At 43.0% G+C, this 24,634-nt stretch overlaps 1 protein-coding gene across 1 annotated transcript; it reads right to left on the minus strand.

The window, feature by feature from the left end:
• Window positions 1-8,623: 8,623 nt before the first annotated feature.
• MANF (mesencephalic astrocyte derived neurotrophic factor) lies at window positions 8,624-13,435 on the minus strand. Its single transcript, XM_063427472.1, has 4 exons — window positions 13,224-13,435; window positions 11,672-11,799; window positions 9,676-9,817; window positions 8,624-9,589 (listed from the first exon to the last, which is right to left on the minus strand). The coding sequence occupies exons 1-4, from the start codon at window positions 13,309-13,311 to the stop codon at window positions 9,405-9,407; spliced, it is 543 nt and encodes a 180-aa protein (XP_063283542.1). The 5' UTR covers window positions 13,312-13,435; the 3' UTR covers window positions 8,624-9,404.
• Window positions 13,436-24,634: the final 11,199 nt, after the last annotated feature.

Below are 24,634 nucleotides of genomic sequence, written 5' to 3' on the forward strand. Positions count from 1 at the left end.
TTTAACTGCTGGTAGTATTTAAACCAGCATTGCCCCCTGTACACCTTATAAGTCCCCCAAATCAAGTCCAGATGCAAAAAAAACGTGACAGGGCCTTTTCCGGAAACCTAGCTGATAGGATGCAACCAATTCCCTGAGGTATGGGGGGTCTGCTTACCTTTTCGCCCTCAGCTGCGTCACACCGACGCAGTCTATCCGCCTACTCCTTGTCAAATGGTACCAAGGATAGTAGGTCCACATACACACCCTTAAGTATCTTTTCTCTCACCTCCAAAGACACATGTAACCCCAGGGGTGCAATGTCACAGACAGTTCCCCCTGAAGTACTCACCTCACTTGTACCTGAAGGGGGAGCCCCAGAGGGAAGCGCTGAGCCCTGCGCATGTCTGCTGCCCCAACGGTTCCTGCAGGCGCCGACCGGCCAAGCGCTAAGCACAGCAATTACACCAATTCTCCTTGACCCTCCCCCACTAGCCCTTAGTCCCCCCTAACTCCTGCCAAGCGCAAGCGCACTCCAACTCACAGGTCAGGAGAAGGGGTCTCTCTATCCCAGGCTATAATTCCGGTCCTTCTTGCTGTGAGGGTTCTGCAGTCCGCCTACCTGCTGTTCTGCCAGTGGAGCGGAGGCTCACACCCCAGGGAGTTTCAGTCCGTCCATGCCAGGCATGTGGAGGGGAATCCTGCGTCCCTCCCTGGTGCTCCTTGGCCTCTGGTCCAGAAGCTGGTGAGATCCTCCACCAGCACGTCACCACCCGCTGGCCTGCCCCACTTGCCAGGAGCCAGCTGTGCTTCTCCTCCGATTCCCCAGTCCAAGGAGCTCTGGGAATTCCGGATTCGGCGGGGGCCTGTGACTGCTGAGTTGCGAGATTTGCAAACGTCACGTATACGCCCCCGAATTCCGGCGAGAGGCGCTCCGCCTCTTCCTGCGTGCGGCCGCACACGCCAACGTCACTTCCACAAACACCGGAAGAGAAGGGTGAGGACTGTGGGACCTCACCTCGCCTCCGGCGCCATCTTGGGGACTGCCATCTTGCTGCCCAGGCCCAGCCCGGCCATCTTGACTTCTGCAGCACCTGCTGCCATTCCTCCACCTCGCGCTGCCCGCATCCTGCCGCCTGGAGCCAGCCTCACTCGGCCCTGGACCCTTTTGTGGTACTCCGACCCTGGACCTCCGCACTGGACTAGGAGACAGTCTGGAATGCAGTCTGGAACGGTGGGCCCGATGTCCACTCCTAGTCTGCACTTCCTTCACCGGCCCCTCCTAAGCAGCCTGCTCGCCCTGGGCACTGTGGAGCAGCGAGTTGAAGGATTCAGCCCCATGGATCCTCTGGAAGGCCTGCAATAGGGTAAGCAGGGCCTCTCTAGACCCAGCAGGGGTGTGGGCCATCCTGTACTCCCAGTAGAAGGTAAAAGTAATTTCTGTCTGTTGTTTTTTTTGTTTTTTTTTTAAGGAGAAACAGCACTGTCAGGTTTCCTCAGGGAGGGAAACTCAATTTAATAAAGTCATTTTTACAGAGCACCATGGGAAAATTGAAAAGTAGTTTTCTTTGCATTATTTTATTCAATGCATCATCATTATGAGGCATTACCATATTCCACCTAATAACATTTTGTCTGAGAGGGCTTTTTACTAAAGTGGGAATTCAAATTGCATTTCAAATTCAAAGGAACACTCTGGGAAAAAGGTTCGGGCATGCCCGCTGCTGATTGGCTTACAGTGGTCAGCTGACACTCTAAATCATTAGATCCCCATTTATCAAAATGACTTGAAAGAGGTGCATACCCTTTTAAAGCTATTTTTATGACATTGGAGCTACTAATGTTCACTCTAAGCCCATCAGCTGCACCCCTGTCTGTGCCTTCCATTCTGAAGAATTTTAGAAAGCTGAAGTACAGTGGAGCAGATGGATCCGGAGCTGGAGCACAGACTTTGGGCTTAAACCACTCGTGAACAGTTTCACCCCTATTGATAAGGAAGCACCTGGAACCTCCCAGCATCCAAACAACTTCATTTTGATTAAGCTGTTATGGTGTCTGGAGTGTTTCTTTAAGATCAGAGAAGCCAATCTGAGAGCATGGCTGACTTAATTAATTTTTCCAGTTCGACTATTGTGACCTTTAATTTGATGTTCATGTGGAAATGTCATTTAAAGGGACATTCCACTGCCTAAATATGATGAAATAAATACTATTTAGTAGATATACCCCAAAATAAAAACAGTGCAGTCTCTGCAAGCCTTGCCCTTCTAACCCCACCCAGAATATCTGTGGCTGTCCAATCACAGACTTCCAAATGCTGCTTAATGATGAGTCTTTGCAAGACTAGTGTTCCGAGTAATTGCTGCCACTTGAGTTCAGTTCCACTGAACTAACCAAACCAGGAAATAGAGCTGTTTGCTTGTTACACCCCATGGCTGTCAATCAAAGTGCCAATTTCCATTGAAATCTTCTTCACATATAAAGCACTTCAACAAGCTAAAGAGTTTTAGGTGTTTTTTTTTTAATTCTTTTATTCTTTATTTTTGTTAGTGCAAATGAGTACAAACGTGCTTGCATAGAAACATAGACACATAGAATGTGACGGCAGATAAGAACCATTCGGCCCATCTAGTCTGCCCAATTTTCTAAATACTTTCATTAGTCCCTGGCCTTATCTTATAGTTAGGATAGCCTTATGCCTATCCCACGCATGCTTAAACTCCTTTACTGTGTTAACCTCTACCACTTCAGCTGGAAGGCTATTCCATGCATCCACTGCCCTCTCAGTAAAGTAATACTTCCTGATATTATTTTTAAACCTTTGTCCCTCTAATTTAAGACTATGTCCTCTTGTTGTGGTAGTTTTTCTTCTTTTAAATATAGTCTCCTCCTTTACTGTGTTGATTCCCTTTATGTATTTAAATGTTTCAATCATATCCCCCATGTCACTTTGTCATAGCTAAGACTTTGCACATTTTTAGTTAAAATATATAAACTTTGTCATGGCTAAGACTTTGCACATTTTTAGTTAAATAGATAAACTTTGTCATGGCTAAGACTTTGCACATTTTTAGTTAAAATATATAAACTTTGTCATGGCTAAGACTTTGCACATTTTTAGTTAAATAGATAAACTTTGTCATGGCTAAGACTTTGCACATTTTTAGTTAAAATATATAAACTTTGTCATGGCTAAGACTTAGCCATGACAAAGTTTATCTATTTTAACTAAAAATGTGCAAAGTCTTAGCCATGACAAAGTTTATCTATTTAACTAAAAATGTGCAGTCTTAGCCATGACAAAGTTTATCTATTTTAACTAAAAATGTGCAAAGTCTTAGCCATGACAAAGTTTATCTATTTTAACTAAAAATGTGCAAAGACTTTGCACATTTTTAGTTAAAATAGATAAACTTTGTCATGGCTAAGACATTGCACATTTTTAGTTAAATAGAAAACAAACTTTGGCATAGCTAAGACTTTGCACATTTTTAGTTAAAATAGATAAACTTTGTCATGGCTAAGACTGCACATTTTTAGTTAAAATAGATAAACTTTGTCATGGCTAAGACTTTGCACATTTTTAGTTAAAATAGATAAACTTTGTCATGGCTAAGACTTTGCACATTTTTAGTTAAAATAGATAAACTTTGTCATGGCTAAGACTGCACATTTTTAGTTAAAATAGATAAACTTTGTCATGGCTAAGACTGCACATTTTTAGTTAAAATAGATAAACTTTGTCATGGATAAGACTGCACATTTTTAGTTAAAATAGATAAACTTTGTCATGGCTAAGACTTTGCAAATTTTTTTTGTGAGTGTGTTTGTGGTATTGAGTTGTGTGATAGGTAATCTGGAGAGGTGTTAACTATGGGTCGGGTAGTTCTTTGCGGAGCCATCGTATTACTACGTGAGTTATGGTTGTTGAGTGTGAGGGAGCTTGCCCTCCTTAGGTGTTACCCCTTACCAAAGTGGTGACGGGGGGGAGAGCTGGCCGGTGTGGAGCCGGACACCTGCCTTGTAGCACCCTATCTCTAGGCTTTAGAGGTCTAGGGGTGTTAGGTCTTCCTAAGAGGCCTCTTGTGTGTGTGGTGTGTGTTCGTATGGAAAGTAACTGTGAGTAACATAAAACAAGTTCTGGTTTAACTTTTTGGCAAACAGATTTACAGTCTCCTGGGACTTCAGGTCCCTGTATGTACGGCTGGGTTGGCAGTGGGTTCGAACGGGGCCACTCGGGGTAGGTTCCAGCTGCGGGCATTTGTCTATCGGTCTGTCGGTGCCTGCGTTGGCAAGCCTAGTGCCGCGAGGAGGGTCGGGGCGTCTGCCACTGACGAGAGTCTATGTACTGTCCATTCATGGTTCATCCAGTGGTATTTGATGCCAGCAGTTCTCAACTGGCTTGTGAGAGGTTGGAGCGAGCTCCGCCACTGCAGGGTGGATCTCGTGAGGTCCTGATAGAAGGTGAGGCTAGCGCCTTCAAAGATGAGTGGTGTCTTGCCCCGCAGTGCCGACCAGACGGCTATTTTGTCATAGGAGTGAGAGAATCGCACTATGGCGTCTTGTTTAGCCGTTGTTGGAGCTCTGCTGAATTTAGGTAGGCAATATGTCCCGTCTAGAGTGACTTTTTTGGCTTGTGCAGCCGGTAGGATGGTGGCGACCAGTCGTCTCACATAATGGGGGAGTTCGTCTGGAGTTACCAAGTCTGGAATGCCCCTTATCTTAAGGTGGTTTCTTCTGGACCTATCATCCAATGCGGCTTGTTACATGATTTGTATGTGTTGGATGGTTTCTTGTACTGTGTTCATACCTTGTTTCAGGTCAGCAATATCCCCCTCTGCTGTTGGCACTCTGTCACTGACTTTCTGCATATCTGCTTATATGGCTGCTACGTTTGCTGCTAGGAGGTGTTTGATATCTCCCACCAGGTTGTGGAAGTCCCTTTGGGTGACCGGAGCTGAGCCATCCCCTGCAGACGTCGTGGTAAGTCCATTTTGTGGCAGGACATACTGTGAGTGTGGTGTTGATGGAGTGCCCTCCGGCGTTTCCGCAGCCTTGCTTGTCCCGGCCGGCGCCATTTTAGATGGCGGCTGCTGTTGAAGCATTGTCTCTATGTTCCTTGCCCCTGCTGGGGTATGTGGGGGCGATTTTTGGGACTTACGTCCCATCTCGGCGGGTGCTGTATCTTGTTGTGCCGGCTTCCCTCCGACTATGCCCGGCGGGGTCCAGGCTTTGAGCGGTACAGTAGGCCCCGTTTCTTTTTTTTCCTGGGCGTATTGGCTGCTTGAAAGAACAGCATATGGCGTGTTGGGGTTGCGGTCTCGATGTATTCGGGTGAGTTGCCCGTGTGTGAGGCTGGCTAAGCTTGTTTTAGGTGTTTTTTCTGAGGAAAAGTTGCGGAGCTAGTGCAGATGGCGACCGCTCCGGTCCGAGCTTTTTTTTAAGTGAATAAACATGTAATTAACCAGTTCTAACATGGCCATATCCATTTAAATCTTCAGGGGGTTATTACAGCTAATTATAGCTTACCTGTGTTAAGGGAAAATAATTTGATGATAGTTCTAAATTGATCAATATAAGGCAACAATGTCAAATGAATTTTCTGTTTGCTTGCAAAAATGTGCTGACATTTGATTCCCAAGCGTGGCTTACGCTTAATATGTGTGTGATTTGAATGCAGGGGTGTATTTGTGTTGAATGTAAATGTATGTAGAAATGCAGGGGCGTATTTATGGTTACATTAGTGAATGCAGGGTGTACATAAAGAGTCAAATGAGCGAAAAGGAGAGATGCTCATTATCTGAAGCGGGATGTTTGTTTTGCTGTATGAATGCCATACATTTCCAAGGAAAGGTTCCAGGCATATCAACTGAGCAGTGATACTAGAATACAGCCAGGACATTTCTTCTTTAAAACAGCAACAGATTATTTTTTGGGCAATATGTGCTTATAAGGATCCTTCACATAATTTTGTGCATACTATTTTATTTATACTTTGTATTGAATTTTATGTATTGCATTCTAAGAAGTGCGGTTTTGGAGAGGGCATATTGGTGTTTATGGGGCCTGGTTTAGCATCATTGTGCCAGTCTGTTCTCTATCTGCATGACATAAAGTGTGATTGTGTATGTTTGAATGCTATGTGGATGATGAGTCAGTGCGAATAAACAGCACTTTTAAAAAAAAAAGAGTTATGTGGCGTATTTTTCCTGTTCCTTCCCATATTTGTCCTCTTTCACAATATGGAAAGTGACACCTGGATAATTGGGGTCAGTGACATAGTGAGCCATTCTCCCATTCTACCTTTTCCACTGAGTGGCCCTCTCTTGCCTGGTGTTGAACTGAGCTGCATTGAGATAGGTTTGTATTCTAGACAAGCAGATGTAACAGCCACCTCACACTGTTGTAGTGCAGGAAGCTGAGTGTGACAAACATCACTACAACATGTGCTGACAGGTGGCTGTGCTGGTTAGCAATAGACGGAGCTCAGTTCAATGGCAGAGAATTAAGCAGTGACACTTCAGAGGCATGATCTAGACACAACAACTGCTTCATTAAGATAAAGTTGTTTTGGTGACTATAGTGTCCCTTTAAGTAGTCTGTACCATTCCATCTTTGCAATTACTGATATATCGGCTATGTCAATGTATAAATTGAGAATATATTCACTCAACAATGAACTTTAGTGAATTGAAAACCAGATTGCAAAATTATAGGACCTGTAACTGCATGTACTGTTGATCTATAGATATACAGTATTTGCATACACACCACCTTCTTATCCATTTCTCCAAGTTACACAATAAACCTAGCAAATGTAGTGCATCTGAACTGTGTTGCGGTAAATTCAACTTAAACCCTGTGGCTCAACATAGATGCTACTGAACTTTCCAAGGTCCGTATCCACTTTAGATTGTTGTATAGCTGTGTGGGTTATTCCTCCATATATAAAATTCTATTCAATGGAACATTTTACGTGCACAATATTACATTTCATTCTCCCTGTAAGACATTATAGAAACATGGAATGTGAGGGCAGATATGAACCATTCGGCCCATCTAGTCTGCCCAATTTTCTAAATACTTTCATTAGTCCCTGGCCTTATTTTATGGTTAGGATAGCCTTATGCCTATCCCACGCATGTTTAAACTCCTTCACTGTGTTAACCTCTACCACTTCAGCTGGAAGGCTATTCCATGCATCCACTACCCTCTCAGTAAAGTAATACTTCCTGATATTTTTAGACCTTTGCCTCTCTAATTTAAGACTATGTCCTCTTGTTGGGGTAGTTTTTCTTCCTTTAAATAGAGTCTCCTCCTTTACTGTGTTGATTCCATTTATGTATTTACATGTTTCTATCAGATCCCCCTGTTACACCTTTCCTCCAAGCTACATTTTAAGGAACATGTTCAATTTCAATATTATTTCAAATAAAACAATGGGACTGACTGGCTCACATATTGTATCCAAATTCTGAATGATGCAATCATAAGCAGAAGATCAGGTCCCAGAGAAAATGTGCAAAAGTTTGTATTCATTTTTCATCCACTATTTACTGTGAATGGTCACTATAATACTCCCACCAGCCCGCTATGACTACAGCAAGGAGTGCATTTCGGCACTGGATTACTGGCTAGTTTAGTTGCATTCCATTAAAAAAAAAAAATCTTAAAACTTAGTCTATAATCCAGCTCCAAGACAGTGTTCCTCTTGGTAGATTATTCCTCCCATGATGAGATAATCAAACCTGACAGCTATAGTTCTTATGGGGTCAGGAATGGCCTGGCACCATCCCTGGGTAATTGGTCAAACCATTTAAATGTGGTTTGATAACTAACCTGTTGTCAACTGGGTAGAGGTTGCCACCTTGAAAGGAGCTTTCATTAGCTCTACCGAGCCAAGCCCTGCTGAGTGCCCTCAGCCAATGCCAAGCTCTGCCTTTGCTCATTGTAGGAGCTTCTGTTAACACATGAGGAGATGATAAACAGACCCCTGGTAAGTTGTCAAACCACTCTAACCGTTTGACTTCTTATCCTAGGAGGGCACCAGGGCATTATTGGCACCCTAACCACTACAGTGAGCTGTAGTGGTTATGTTGCTTAGAGTGTAACTTTAAGTATTTATGTTTAAAGAGACAATCCAGACCCGTAAAGCACTTCAGCTTGCTGAAGTACTTTATGTATGAAGAGTGTGTCCTTTTTTAAATTTTAATAGAAAAATTGCACTTTTACAAATTAACCTGGTTACACCCTCCAGGCTGTCAATTGGACAAATGGCTCACTTAGTTCCTGTATTGTTAAGCTCAGTGGAGCTAAACTCAAGAGGCAGCAAGTGGAGATAAACTCAAGAGGCCCAGAGCACCTGCCTTGCAAAGCTGCATTATGAAGTCTGTGATTGGACAGCTACAAAAAGTCTGGGTGGGGTTAGAAAGAGAGGCTTGCAAAGGCTTCAGACAGATCTGCAGGTTTTGCAAGCTGTTTTTAGATATACACCTAATGAAAAAAAAAAAAAAAAAAAAAGTATAACTAAATGCATGTATTAATTGAGGTAGATCTACTAAAAAGTTGATCAATACAAAGGGAAATATCCCATAACCAAAAAAAACAAACATAAAATAATAAGTAAAAGGACAGAGCCAATGCATTACTATAGAAATAACCATTTTTAATCCATGGAGTCACTGAAAGCACAGATATATATATATATATATATAAATGTTTTAACAGGAAAGGGCTTAAACATAGACAAGAATTTCATTTTGAATTGTGAATGCTCCCAAACTGACCTATGTACAAACAAAATCTGGCTATGATAATCCTTCTGCAAGGAAGAAACATGATTTCCTGTAGTAATGGTGTTAGTCGTATGGTAAAATACTGTTTTCACGTTCTTGTTTCAGACACATCAAAGCATTTCATGTGGAGCTTCGCTGTGATTATAGGGCAGCATCAAGGTCCCTTCCCTTGCAGGGCCCAAATTCCTTTCAATCCACAATGCGTTGCAAAGTGATATGAAATAGGCAGCAGACTGGGATAGTAGGTGACTGGAAGAGAGACTGTATTCTGGCTTAGCATAGCAAAACCCAGAGTGGATTCTTTTATTTTCATAGAAAAAAAAAAAACCACCACTCAAAAGACATGCTAAAAATAAAAAAAATAAAACAACCATACATCTCAGAAAATAACTTTTTTTTTCTAATAACTTACAAAATGTGTATATTAAATAAAAAAAAAAATGTTCCACTTCTCTGCAAACGTCACTGCAGAGTATAATCTCCTGAACTCCGTGTCTTTCCCAAATAAAGATAACAGATGACAAATAAATTGCTATTTTTTAAAAAGTAAAACAAAACCTAGAACAGGGGTCAGTCCGTCTGCTGGCTCCCAAGCCTGGAGAATGAGTCCATACTCTGGCTCCATGGTTATCAGAGGTCCGTCCGTGCATTGGCAGCGTTGGGAGCATATTTGGGCATCAGCTCGTGAATTTTACGGATGTAGTCAGACTTCTCGGCGCATCCTTTACACATTTCTCCCCAGTCATCCAAGATCTTCTTCAATTCTTTGACTCTTAACTTCTTCAGGTCCACTGTGCTCAAGTCAATCTGTTTATCTACCAGATAGAAAGAGTGATTAAAAGATCACGTCTGTCTGTGTGCAAACTCATCACACTTTGTCCCAGCACTGCACTATCCTTACCGTATTTCAGCTCGCAGATCTGACCGTCTTTCTTCTTTAGCTTCTCGCAGACCTTTTTAGCTGGAATATGGTTGCTCAAAGGTTTTGACACCTCGTTGGTGATCTTGGTGGCAGCATCACTGGTGGCCCCAATATAGTAGCACTACATAAAGAGAAGCAAGAGAAAGCTTATGAATGCTACCGAAAACAATTAGTAAATAGGTGCTGTGGCTCAGAGGATCAATGTCTCCCTCTAATGGCCATGTTTTATAACAGCAGCAATTTAAAGAGGAAACAGTGCTGCTTTAGTAAGTCAAAATGAGAGAGATATTTGGATTGACTCCAAATTTAAAGGGACGCTCCAGTGCCAGGAAAACAAATTTGTTTTCCTGGCACTGCAGGTTAAAACCCCTTCAGCTACTTACCTGAATCCAGTGCAGATGTCCCTCGGTGCTGGGAAAGGCTCAGCCCATGCTCCTTCCCCCGCCGACAAAGGCTGGCAAGGGAGACCTAATGTGCATGCGCATGGAGAAAAATAAAAATTTGGACGCTGGAGGTACGTGAGGATGTCCAGCGTCAGATAACGGACTAAAAGTCCATTATGAATCAGGAAGTGCCCCCAGTGGCTGTTAGACAGCCACAGAGGGCAGACTTAGAGCTGCAATGTAAACATTTCAGTTCTCTGGAACTGCAATGTTTTACATTGCAGCACTAAGTGCAGTAGGGGCACAGCACCCAAACCACTTCAATGAGCTGAAGTGGTCTGGGTGCCTGGAGTGTCCCTTTAATATCCCCTGATCATATTTTACTAGTATTGCCATTTGTGATCAGATGCTTGAAAGCTGTCTAGCATTATATATATGGAGTTTATTGCTCCAGATAAGACACCCGCCCTGCTGTCCATCTCCAAACTGAAATCAATTTGTTTAAAAAAAAAAAAAAAAGTTAAAAGGAAACGGTCACTTTGAAAGAATATTTATATCACATTTACTTATTCATGGCTTTTGAGATAGTATTCTCATTCACCACTTCACAAAATCCAAATGTATTCCTCAGTACTGCCATTTTATACTGTGACCTCACCCCTTACAAGTTAAAATATGATTAATACATATTGTAATGACTGCTATTTAGTACTAATGCACTTTAAAAATACACGTATCCCAGTGGATGAGAGGTTTAAAAATTATTCTAACCATGACCACGGTAGTGGTTATGTTAATTGGAGTAACCGAGCACCGTTCCCCAGTAATGGGGCAAACTGTTTTACAATGGTTTGCCATCTAACCTATTCCCACCAGGTGCTGATGGTCGTAGGAAGGTGGCAGAACCACACACGGCTTCTGCAGAGCTGCTGAACCCAGATGCAATTCCTGTCGCTCATTTATTGCCTGAGAGCATCAACTGATATATTTACAATTGATTATATTACATTCTTTCCCCCACGTGTGACTATGTTTACAAATATATTTTCTCTAAAATGCCATCAACAGCAGATGAAAAAGAAGCTGCATATTCCCAATGCAGTTTAGTCGGTTTGTCACATTAAGGCGGCACTGTTACCCCCCCAAATATTTATTTATTAAATCCAGGCTCGACCGCTGTGCCACTTTACTTTCATGCCAGACAGAGGTTTCAAATGGAAGCCTCAGACCAGGAAGCGATGATAGACAGAGAATGTCATGTGTTGCTCTCAGTATATCAATTCGTATCAGTTTTCATTTGTGAATGGGAAACTAATGATAGGCTGAGATTATCACATGCCGCTCTCAGCGGCAAATGGCTAATGCTACCTGATTGAAAGTAAATGGCTTAACCCCATAGTAGGCCTCAGGTAGTCCGGAGCATGGGATCTCCTCTCACCAAAGCAGCTTTATTCCGACTAAGTTGTTATGTTCCTTTAATTTATGATCAGTTTGCATTTGCCTTAATTGCACTTCATGTTAATTTACACAAATGAGAACATGATTTTATAGCAATTTAACACAGATCTTTATCCAACATCTGTAATACACACCAGTCGGTTCTCTTTTCCTCTGGCTTCGTTGCAGGTTTTTAGAAGTTCCTTTTCAACAACATCTGCCTTAAACTCCACATTCTTCTCCCTCAGGGACTGGTAAAAACGTTCCAGGAATGAGACACACACTGCAACAAAAGCAATTAAGATATGATGTGATAAGCAGAACATAAGTACACACACACACAGAAAAAACACCCAATTAATGTACACAAACAGAGGCAATTCAGCAGTGTGGTGGTACAACACGAATAGCTCATCTTAGCAATATCACAGCACCACAGAATTATGGACTAGTAAAGGCACACCAGGGCTGTCAAGTCTTCCATTTTTCTTTTGACACATAACAGTCCTGCATTCAGATGGACAGTACATGAAAAGTGTTGCCCTACAATATGTATAATTCATATGATTCTGCAATAGAACAAAATTATTACCATTAGGAGGAACCCAAAACGAACTTTGTTTAGCCCACTCATTTCCATCGGGGGCTTATGATATACTGAATAATTTTCATGTGCTAATTGAAGAACACCTGTCCTAAAAAGCATGGTAGTTCTGACCGCCCTGGGGCTCAAAGAGGCTAGTGCAGAATTATTTTCTGTCACCTTTAGTGCTTGGAGTTGAATGCTGGACTTTGCTCAGTTCAGAGCGCAGACCCAAGGTAGGTTGTCAAACCATTCACTTGTGACTTGACCCCCCTCCCCTCGAGCTTATTAAGTGTAAATGTCAAGAGAAATTGGCACTTTTAAAAACCTCCACAATAACTGCTCCTTGCTGTCAAAGAGACAGCCAAAAGGGGTTTCGACAAGAAGAATTGATGGGTTTGGGAGACGGCTGCGCATGAGCCATGTTGTGTCCCAGTGATTATCTATAGGAAGCATCTGACTGGACACAAGTTGTCAGTAATAATGATTTTACAGGAGGTAGAGCAACGTAAGAGGAGACTCTGTCCCTGCAAGAAAGAGGAGTTTACTTTTTTTTTTTTTTTAACCATTTCCATGTAGAACACATAAACAAATCACATAGAAATCATCCCTTAACACTGAATTGGGGGTCTTTCTATATCCAATAAAGACAGTCCCTGTTTTGACTTCCTCCATCTATTAATAGATTACCTTTCATTCAGCATCATATGAATGCTACATACAACAGGGCAGCACTTTTCCTGTCCTGCCAATCTGTATGAAGCTCTGGCTTTCTCAATGAAAGCCCCGAGCCCCCATTCATTATAAGACCTTCAGCCCCCATTGACACCGCAAACCCCCATTGTAAGACCCCCATCTCTCAGTTATTATAAGACCCCCAGCCCCCATTTACACCTCCAGCCCCATTATGAGACCCTCAGCTGCCATTTACACCCTTAGCCCCCATTTATTATTGGACCCCCAGCCCCCATGTATTATTGGACCCCCAGCCCCCATGTATTATTGGACCCCCAGCCCCCATGTATTATTGGACCCCCAGCCCCCATGTATTATTGGACCCCCAGCCCCCATGTATTATAAGCCCCCTGCCCCCATGTATTATTGGACCCCCAGCCCAGCCTCACCTTCGCACTCCCCCTCTTTCAGAGCTCGGCCACCTCCCGGTAGGACCACCAGGACCCCGGCCACGGCGAGGGCGCACACAGTCCACATGGTGAATGCTCTGACAGCCGGTATGTCTCCCGATAGCAGCGCTCACTCACACGGCTGGCCGGCAACTGCACCTCAGTTTCTCCCGGAAAGCCCACTCCAGCTCACTCTCACTCCTCATTGGCTGACGGGACGGAACCGGGCTCCACGCCGCGCTCGCTGATTGGCTCGCGAATTCTGACGGTTCCACGTCCCAGTCAGTGATTAGCTGAGGGGGCGTGACTTTCTGTGTAAGGATGTGGGCTAGTTGTCGCACGGGGATTGGTTGAGACGTCATGACGCGGACAGCCGCTTGCGGCGCTATAGGTGCCGGAAGTGGTTGGGTACCGTGTCGCCATTTTTAGTGAGGGCTAACAGTTACCTGGTTTAGTCCAGTGACGTGTTAACCTGTGCAGGGAGTAACTTTATATCATATCAATTCTAGAGAGGAAGAACTAGATGGAGGCATGTCTCTTCTCAGCCTATGTAACTCTGTCATTATGTACAGGATTTATTTCAATCTGAATTCTAAAACTGAAGCTTAAAAAGCCGAGCACCAATATCCGCTGAGTTGTTTAATATTTATTGATGACCTATTTTAGCCTGAGTTGTGCTATTATGGTTTAATTCGCTAACATTTAGTAACACGGTTTATGGAGCTTTTCGTACGGGGTCCTGCCTGGTATTGCTATGCAGGACGGCATTGATGGTGGGTTGGATCAGTCTGATATCTAATAAATGATATAGGTCTCTGATCCCCAAATATTGTACGCAGCATTATCGCTGAAACTTTTATTTTTTTTCCATTTGAAAACTTCAATCTCAAAGACGTGGCCTGGGTGCCATGCCCCTCTCTGTCTAACCCTGCAACTGAAAATATCGGCATTTTGCAGGAACCGCAATGTCTACCTGACAGCCACTAGACGCGCATTCACCCCAAAAGCTGAGTTAAACGCGTTGAGACCATTTTGTTTACGGTGCCCAATGTTTTTCAGGTCACACATGCTAGCCTCCCAATGTTTCCCTACAGGGAAACACTGGATTGGCTGAGATAATTAATCTTGATAATCTTAGCTGAGGAGACAGAGCTTCGGCACAGAGAATCCACTATGACAAAGCATATAAGGAATATAAACCGTACTTTGGGGGGGGGGAGGGGGGAAGGGGGGGTACCTACATAGGTACAGGATCAATGTAATGTAAGGAATACATGTTTGTGAATGGCCCATTCTTACTGTGTAATAAAATTAAAAGAGGCAAAATAAAAGGCCTAGTAAGCTTATTTTATTAGAGCGGTTTGTTTTGTACTGAGGTAGGCTGTAATTTATTATTGGCAGTTGCATGATCTAGAGAGAAAAACTAAATGGCTTTTCCAACCAGTGAGGACCCACTGAAATAGTTTGGGAACCCAAATCTGGCTCCTGATCTAGTGTTTTAGAAGAACTGGTGCTGCCTCTCTATGTAATGGTACCGTTTTATGGAGATACAATTTGAGAATTGAGTAACTTCGAATTGAAAGGCAAGCTGACTGAGTTTGTTCTTGCATCATGTTTTATGATATTACTTAGTGTTTTGGGATTGTTACATTTTTGTGGGACCTTATCACTCGATACCTCCAAAAATGCTCCAGAACTGCTGAACACTGTTGGAGAAAGTCTCACTGTGCGTCTGACTTTCTCCACCATAAATTTATGCTGGGCTCATACAGCTTGGCTCTTTCCTCTGCAAAAGTAAATTACTTCAATACCCTCATAACCATACTCTCCCGTGAACCCAAACGACTATTTCACACATTTAACTCTCTTCTTCGCCCTGTTGTTCCTCCTTCACCTACTAACTTGACCGCCTCAGACTTTGCAACTCACTTCACTGACAAGATCTCTACAATCTGGGAAGAGACCTCTCATCTTTCTTCTTCCCCTTACAATACTTCCCCTAACTTCACTCCCTCTGCTGTTCTATGTTCATTCGCACCCGCTACATTGGAAGAGGTTTCTGCTCTGCTCCAGTCCTCCCGCCCCACCACCTGCTCCCTAGATCCAATTCCCTTGCATCTCATCTGTACTCTGTCTTCTTCTCTTTCTCCACCTCTCACTAAAATTCTCAATCTCTCCTCTGGTATATTTCCATCGCCCTTCAAACATCTTCAACCTTGACCCTAACTCCCCAGCCAACTACCGTCCTATCTCGCTACTGCCTTTTGCATCCAAGATCCTTGAAAGAATTGTGTATGCGAGATCGACAGACTTCCTCAAGTCCAACTCTCTGCTAGACCCGCTTCAGTCTGGCTTCCGCACTAAGCACTCTGAGGAAACGGCACTGACCAAAGTATCCAATGATCAACTCACTGCAAAATCTTGTGGTCACTACTCTATCCTAGTTCTCCTTGACCTGTCTGCGGCTTTTGACACTGTTGATCATCAACAGCTTCTTCTCATCCTCCGCAATATCGGTCTACAAGAAATTGCTCTCCCCTGGTGCTCCTCCTACCTCTCCCAGCGTCATTTCAGTGTTTCTTTCTCTGGCTCTGCTTTTTTCCCCCAACTCCTCTCTGTTGGTGTCCCCCAAGATTCAGTCCTTGGTCCCCAACTGTTCTCCATCTATACTGCCTCCCTTGGTAAACTCATTAGCTCCTTTGGCTTCCAAAATCATTTCTATGCAGATGACACGCAAATCTACCTGTCCTCTTCTGATCTCTCCCCGTCCCTCTTGACTAGTGTCTCGGATTGCCTCTTTGCTATTTCTAACCGGATGGCTGCCTACTTCCCTAAACTAAACTTGACCAAAACTGAAATTCTGGTCTTCCTTCCTTCAAGTGTTGTTACTCCTGTGTCTGTCTCCCTCCAAGTCACCCCACCCACACAAAAGAAAAATGATTAAACCCCTACCTACCCCCCTCACCCTAAAAATAGTGAGGAGGGAATAAAAGAACTAAGTGCCTGTAAAAAAATAAAACATACCATTTGATGTCTTTTTTTTTCTAAAATCTTCATTTTTCAGCCCCAAAAAAGGGCAAATAAAAACCATAATACCGTCGAAAAAAACGAAAACGAAAAAACGAGACGCTAAAAAATTAATCCATCTTCACCCGGCGAGGGCACGACGCAGACTGAGCTCCACAGGGCGGAGAAAGGCCTTCCCACGCCCTGCAATTTGACTCAGAACACTCTGATTGGTTGACTTGGAATTCAACCAATCAGATTGCTAGTCATTTTACACAGCGTGGGAAAGTTCTTTGGAATTTTCCCAGGCTGTATAAAATGACACAGAGCCCTCTGATTGGATGGTTTGAAATGGAAGATGGATTAATTTTTTAGCGTTTAAATTTTCGACAGGTATTATGGTTTTTATTTGCCCTTTTTTGGGGGCTGAAATATGAAGATTTTAGAAAAAAGAAGACATCAAATGGTAAGTTGTATTTTTTTTTTTTTACAGGCACTTAGTTGTTTTATTCCCCCGTCACAATTTTTAGGGTGAGGGGGGTAGGTAGGGTTTTTAATAATTTTTGTTTTGGGTTGGGGGGGGGGGGAGGGTTGACTAGGGGCTTGGGGACCCCTAGTCACCTTGGGGGGGGACGACATTTTCGTTTAGGGCCCTCATCCGCCGCTCAGGGGTGGGGCCAGGAGGAAAGACAATAGGTCCCCCTCTCATTGTTATTTAGGGCCCCCACCCGCCGCTCAGGTCGCATGCAGCATGAGCACTTGGAGATTTATCATATTATAACCTCTTAAGCTGATTTTTACCACTCAAATCTGACACCTGTTGTCACACTGCAACCCGGGGGCTACTAACCTTGCTTTTGGCACCACATCAACCGGTCAGCATCTCACTAGATTAAGCCTGAGGCCTAGTTGCGGCCTATCACGCGACACAGGAGTGAGGGAGGCAGCCGATCCCTCTACCCACAAGCTACGGAGAACACCCTGGTGAGATATCTCCACCCCACCCCGCCAGTGAGGGATATCCCGGCACCCTAAGCTACATCTTGAACCTTGGGACTGACCTGTGTAAACGGTGAATCGGACAGGGCTCATTGAAGGCACCTAACATGACGACGGAGCACAGCTCTGTGTGACCTAGATGGGGCCTACTAGCGGTGTTTGATGACATCTTTGAAGCCTTTTGGGAGCGTATAAGACTGTGCAGAAGCTGTGGCACCCCCCATCTCGCTGAACGGACGAAGCGTGAAAGCAGCCAAACTAATTCCCGCCGGAGGGGTCAGATGGGCCCCCGGGGGAACACCCCAGTCAGCGACAATCTTTATGGGACGAGGATTGTGGGGAGATGGGAGCTCCAGTACAGCCGACGCCTTTGCACCCTAAAGAAGAGGTAAAAAGGCACCTGTGAAGCATGAAGCAGCAGTGCTGCTCCCCATGCGAATGCAGCGCATCCACCTTCCAAGGAAAGACTTCAAGGCAAACCTGTTTCTATGCAAGGTCTGACAGAGACACTCTGTGTTTGTCCTGCCAGAGCACTCTGATGCGACTCCCCTCTTGTCTAAACGAAATATCTGCTTGCCTTCTACGCACACCGACCTGACAACTTCCACCCTGGCTTGAAGGCCTGATCGGCATGTTACAGGCCTGGGCAGCGACTTCCAAAGGCATAGGCTGAATGTGGAAGCACTCTGGACTCGAGGCCTATGAATTGCTACCTGTATTTCCATACTAGCAGAAAGCAGCATAGCTATACATTTTGCATGAGTTAGAAAAAACACAATTTTCATACGGTTACATCTTTCTTTTTTTTTTTCTTTCCTGTTTTAACTAATGGTTTCTCCCAACATACAACCCTGCCGCTCTTCAAGCATTTTTAAGCCCACACCCTTAGAGAGTCAGAGACTGCTGCAGAGGGGGGTCCACCAGTAAGATGAAGCTCATTATTGCTAGACATCTCAAGCCTTGTCTCTTTATAACTCATGAAATAGGAAATATCCCACTTAAGCTAGTTTCTACATAATCGTTATTTCAAATGTCAGTATATTTAATCCGACTCCGTTCCATACCTACCTTGACTTGTAGCTGACATATTGATTTACCTCGTGATTATTTTACATCATATAAAATGTGCAGTGTTATTGTTTGCCAAACACATGTTTATAAATGTTGACTGACAGGCTAGCAACAGCTGTTGTGGCATTGCATGCCTCTTTGTTTTTCACCATGCATGACAAAATAAAGAATTTAAGAAAAAAAAACTGTGGTGCATATCTTAACTCTGATGCTTTAGTTGTGGAGAGGCAGGAGAGGGCTCCTTCATCTGTCTCGGGGGGAAATCTGGCTTCTATGTCAATGGGTATAGTGGAGAGGGAATGGAGGAGAGCCCCAGTTTGGTTGCCAGTTCATGCCATATGAGCAGGGTGGAGTGGTTGAATGGTGGAGTGGTTGAATGGCTGATGGCTGTTTTTTGTTGTACTGATGTCAGGTTTCATCCACAATAGAGCACAGAATGGCCTGGCCTCATTTCCACAGTTTATGCACACCGTCCATCCCTATCTGATGCCATTGTATGGCCCATTCCACCACCTAGTAGGTAATATATTTTTAGATCTGGCACCTCCAATCCCCAAGGTGAGTATTGAGTGTTTCAATCTCGGATTCCCGGATCCCCAGATGTACCTAATGAGCGGAGAGCTTAAGAATACAGAGTATTCTAGGGAGATGTGAATGGGAAGAGTTTTGGAAGAGCTAGAGGATGGATGGCAGCAAATTAATTTCGGTAACAGCAATGTGACCCAATCATGATATAAGTGGTAGGGTCTAGTCGTCTAGATTTTTATGGAATGCAACAAAAATAGAGAACAGATAAAAGCTTAAAGGAACTCATTAGCTTGCCCTTTTGGTCAATCCCAGCTCAGGTCTCAAAACAGTTTCTGCTCACTTGTGCCATTACAGAGCGAACCTATTCCAAGGCATATTAGACTGATCCTACCCATAAGGGCAGTCCAGAACCAAAATGCAGACAAGTTCTTTCTGTACAAGAGATACAGCAACCCCAGATGATTGGTTTGGCCTTCTTTGGGCGTTAGCAAGGTGTAGCTGATACTACTGGGTGGCCCTTTAAGGGGGGTGGCAAAAAAGCACCCCCCCATGCTGGCATCCGCGATGTATCTTACACGAGGCAAACAAGGCATTTGCCTTGGGCGGCACTTTGCAGGGGGCGACAAAAAAAGTCGCCCCCAAATGCCCAGGCGGATACTTTGTTTGCCTCGTTTCCTGGGGGGCTCAAGAGCTGGCCGGCTGGCCACTTTTGAGCCCCCCGAAGTAGGCGGCAGCTTCTATTGTGGCGGGGGCATGAGGGAGCTGAGCAGGAAGATTAAAAGCTCCCTTGCTGCCTACTCTGTCTGTCTGGCCCCTGCCAGCCTGTGCAACAGCCCCACTGGACCGCAGGTAAGTAATCCACTCCAGCTCTCCCAGGGAGGCTGGGTGGATTTACAGTAAAATTTTAAAACATAATAATTTGTGAGTGTTGGGGGAAATGTGTATCTGTGAGTGAATGTGTGTGTGTCTGTAAGTGTGTATCAGTGAATGAGTGTGTCTGTCTGTAAGTGTGTGTGTCTGTCAGTGAGTGTGTGTATCTGTCAGTGTGCGCGCGTCTGTCAGTGAGTGTGTCTGTCACAGTGTGTCAAATCAGTGAGTGTTTGTGTATGTCATTGTTTGTCAGTGTATATGAGTGTATGTGTGTCAATGAGTGTATGCATCTGTCAGTGAGTGTGTGCGTCTGTCAGTGAGTGTGAGTCTGAGTAATAGTTTTTGTCTGTCAGAATGTGTCAAATCAGTGTGTATGTCATTGTTTGTCAGTGTATATGAGAGTGTGTGTCTGTCAGTGAAAGTGTGTGTTGGTTAAACAGTATGTGTGTCAATGACTGTATCTTTTAGTGAGTGTATGTCAGTGAATGCATCAGTAAGAAAGTCAGTCAAAGTGCGGCCTTGACAGGAAGGGGTGGGGAAAATTTAAATTGGGAGGGGGAGGTGGAAGGGGGGAGGGAGATTCCTGAGCACCGTCCTGCCTAGGGTAGCACAAATCCAAAATATACCACGGGCTGGCATCTCTTCAGGAGGAGGCGGGCGGCGAGTGAGCACTGTCCCGAGCTCTTCCTCACGTGCCCCGCAGTGTTTAAGGAGCTGGAATATGACATCAATCTGGCCCTGGCATCACTAATAGGCGCGCAAGGGAGCTGAGTAGGAAGATCAGAGCTCCCTCACTGCCCGCCTCCACTGTTCACCTGCCTGCCTGAGCCCAACCACCCGCGCCTGCCGAGCCAATGGGGGAACATTACACTCCAGCAACTTAAATAGTGAGTGAAAAAAATTGTGAGTGTGCTTGTGTGAGCTAGTGTTTCTGTAAGTGAGAGTGTATATGTGTCTGTCACTGAGAGTGTGTTTGTCAGTGTTTGTGTATGTGTGTCTGTTAGTGAGAGTGTGTGTGTCTGTTAGTGAGAGTGTATATGTGTGTCATTGAGAGTATGTGTCTGTCACTGAGAGTGTGTGTGTCTGTCACTGAGAGTGTATATGTGTGTCACTGAGAGTGTGTTTGTCAGTGTTTGTGTATGTGTGTCTGTTAGTGAGAGTGTGTGTCTGTTAGTGAGAGTGTATATGTGTGTCATTGAGAGTATGTGTCTGTCACAGAGTGTGTGTGTGTCTGTTAGTGAGAGTGTTTGTGTTTGTCACTAAAAGTGTATGTGTGTTTGTCAGTGAGTGTGTGTATATCTATTACTGAGAGTGTGTGTCTGTCAGTGTATGTAAGAGTGTCTGTCAGTGTGTGAATGCTTGTCTGACACAAAATATGTCTGTCAGTGAATGTGCATGTCTGTCAGTGAATGTGTGTGTCTGACCCTGAGTGTATACATGTGTTTGTCAGTGTGTGTCTGACACTGAGTGAGTGTGCGTCTGTCAGTGAGTGTGTATGCATTTCTGTCAGTGAGTGTGTATGTGTCTGTCGGTGAATGCATGTCTGTCAGTGTATATGTGAGTATATGTGTGTAACTGTGAGTGCGTGTAACTGTGAATGAGTGCGTGTGTATGTGTGTGAATGTTTCAGTGTGTGTTGGTTAAACAGTGGGTTTGATAATGGCTGTGTATCTGTAAGTGAGTGTATGTCAGTGCATGTATCAGTGAGGGCGTGTGCCCGAGTTTTGTCGTGCCTAGGGCAGCACAAAACCAGAACACACCACTGCCTATACCAAGGCATATCAGACTAATCCCACCCATAAAAACAGTCCAGACCTGAAATGCCGGCAAGTTCTCTCTGCACGAGACACAACAACCCCAGACAATTGTTTTGACCTTCTTTGGGCCTCTTCAATGAGGTGTAGCTGATAACCCTTTAGGCACAGTGATCATGGGGTCCATGTCTGGATTAACCTTTTAATTTAGGAAGAGCCAAGTTAATGCATTGCAACAAAAACAGAAAATATGATAACTCTGAGAATCTGTCAGATAGCTTGGAGGAATGGTTCAAGGGCAAAGGCGATAGCGGCCATTTTGGTCTATTGCCATTGTTCATAAGGAATGAGTCCCTAAAGGCGCCATTTATTCAGACCCTTGCAGTGGGAGTGGCATATACAGTGAAGGGTAAAAAGTGTTTTATCCCCTGCTGATTTTAAACGTTTGCCCACTGACAAAGAAATGATCAGTCTATAATTTTAATGGTAGGTGTATTTTAACAGTGAGAGACAGAATAACAAAAAAAAAATCCAGAAAAACACATGTCAAAAAAGTTATAAATTGATTTGCATGTTAATGAGTGAAATAAGTATTTGATCCCCCTATCAATCATTAACCCCTTAAGGACCGGACTTTTTTTGCGATGTTGTACATTTGCGACCAGGCATCTTTTTGACACTTTTGTGGTGGTTGTGTTTAGCTGTAATTTTCCGCTCTCTCATTTACTGTTCCCATACAAATTATATATTGTTTTTTTCAGGACAAAAGGGGCTTTCTTTACATACCATTATTTATATAATCTCATGTAATTTAATTTTTTAAAAATGAAAAAATATGATGAAAAATTGAAAAAAAAATACATGTTTTTTGACTTTTATGTAAAAAATCTTTTACTCATCTACAAAAGCGAATGAAAAAAACTGCTAAATAGATTAAAAATTTTGTCCTGAGTTTAAAAATACCCAGTGTTTACATGCTTTTTGCTATTTTTTTGCATGTTATAGGGCTATAGGTACAAGTAGGATATTGCGGTTTCAAAACCTATATTTTTAAAATGTATCAATAGTGACATTGTAACACTATTATCTGTCATAAATCGCTAAATAACACCCCACATGTACATATTTTTTTTAAAGTAGACAACCCAGGGTATTCAATATGGGGTATGTCCAGACTTTTTTAGTAGCCACTTAGTCGCAAACACTGGCCAAAGTTAGCGTTCATATTTGTTTGTGTGTGAAAAAAGTAAAAAACTAAATTGAACGCTAATTTTGGCCAGTGTTTGTGACTAAGTGGTTACTAAAAAAGACTGGACATACCCCATTTGCAATACCTTGGGTTGTCTACTTTTGCAAATGGTATGCCATCATGGGGGTAATTCTCATTCCTGGGCTACCATACGCTCTCAAAGGCAACGTAACCAACCTGGCCATTTTCAATGTAAAAATATGACCCATATATTTGACCCTGTAACTTTCAAAAACGCTATAAAACCTGTACATGGGGGGTACTGTTATACTCAGGAGACTTTGCTGAACACAAATATTAGTGTTTCAAAACTGGAAAATGTATCACAACAATTATATCATCAGTAAAAGTGCTGTTTGTGTGTGAAAAATGCAAAAAAAGTCACTTTCACTGACAATATCATCGCTGTGATATGTTTTACTGTTTTGAATCACTAATATTTGTGTTCAGCGAAGTCTCCCGAGTAAAACAGTACCCCCCATGTACAGGTTTTAGGGTGTCGTAGAACGTTACAGGGTAAAATACAGTGATAGCAAATTAAATTCTCTGGGCTTTCGGCCTGGGTTGGCAGGCAGGTCCCTTAAATTGCAATCAATAAAATAACTTAATTATGTAAAAATATTACATAAATACGCACGTAGAATTTAAATATATATGCATATTTATATATTTAAAGTCTACGTGTATATTTATATAATTATTTATGTAATTTTGTATATGGACACATGAATAGTTCGTATTCTTTTTATTTATTTATATATACATAGATATATATACAATTTCATTCAAAGTGTATTTTGATATAAATATATATATATATTAATATCAAAATACAGTTAGAATAAAATTTCGTATAGATATATAATTTTTTTTAAAATTTTTATTATTATTTTTAATTTTTTTAGTTTAATTTAAATTACTTATTATTTGTAGTTTATAATAATATATATACAATATATATAGTTATTATATATATATTATATATATACACGTGTAATTTAATTATATATTAATATAATTATGACATTATATATATGATATTTAGACGTATATTATATATATATAATATACGTCTATATATCATATATATATATATATACACATATATAATTATTATTTTTATTTATTAACTTTAAACTTTATTTTTTTTATGATTTTACACTAAGCAGGGAGACTGCCTGTCAGCACAGACAGTCCCCCTGCAGGCAGAGACTAGGACACCTATTGTGACCATGTGGTCGCCCTGTTGGGCGATCACATGGCCACAGGGGTCCTAATCCGCCATGGGGAGGCTGTCTGGGCTGCAGGCAGTCTCCCCACAACGGGAGCACCGCCGATCGCCGCCGGGGGAACGACGGCGATCGGGTAAGTACATTGGACCGTTAGGACGGTTCAGGACCGTCCTCGGTCGGCAATGCAAAAATGCCGATGACGGTCCTGAACCGTCCTCGGTCCTTAAGGGGTTAAGATTTCTGGCTCCCAGGTGCCTTTATACAGGTAACGAGCTAAGATTAATAGCACTCTCTTAAAGGGAGTGCTCCTAATCTCAGCTCGTTACCTGTATAAAAGACACCTGTCCACAGAAGCAATCAATCAGATTCCAAATTCTCCACCATGGCCAAGACCAAAGAACTGTCCAAGAATGTCAGGGACACAATTGTAGACCTACATAAGGCTGGAATGGGCTACAAGGCCATCGCCAAACAGCTTGGTGAGAACGTGACAATAGTTGGTGCGATTATTCGCAAATGGAAGAAAGACAAAATAGCTGTCAGTCTCCCTCGGTCTGGTGCTCCACGCAAAATCTCACCTCGTAGCGTTTCAATGTATCCTATAGTCCGTACTGATCTCACAATAAATCTTATGTCCTGCATATATTTCTGATCTAATATATCTAGAACTTGCCCCAAATGTGTATGTAATAAACAAATTGA

This window comes from Pelobates fuscus, chromosome 7, assembly GCF_036172605.1.
Source record: "Pelobates fuscus isolate aPelFus1 chromosome 7, aPelFus1.pri, whole genome shotgun sequence".
NCBI lineage: Eukaryota > Metazoa > Chordata > Amphibia > Anura > Pelobatidae > Pelobates > Pelobates fuscus.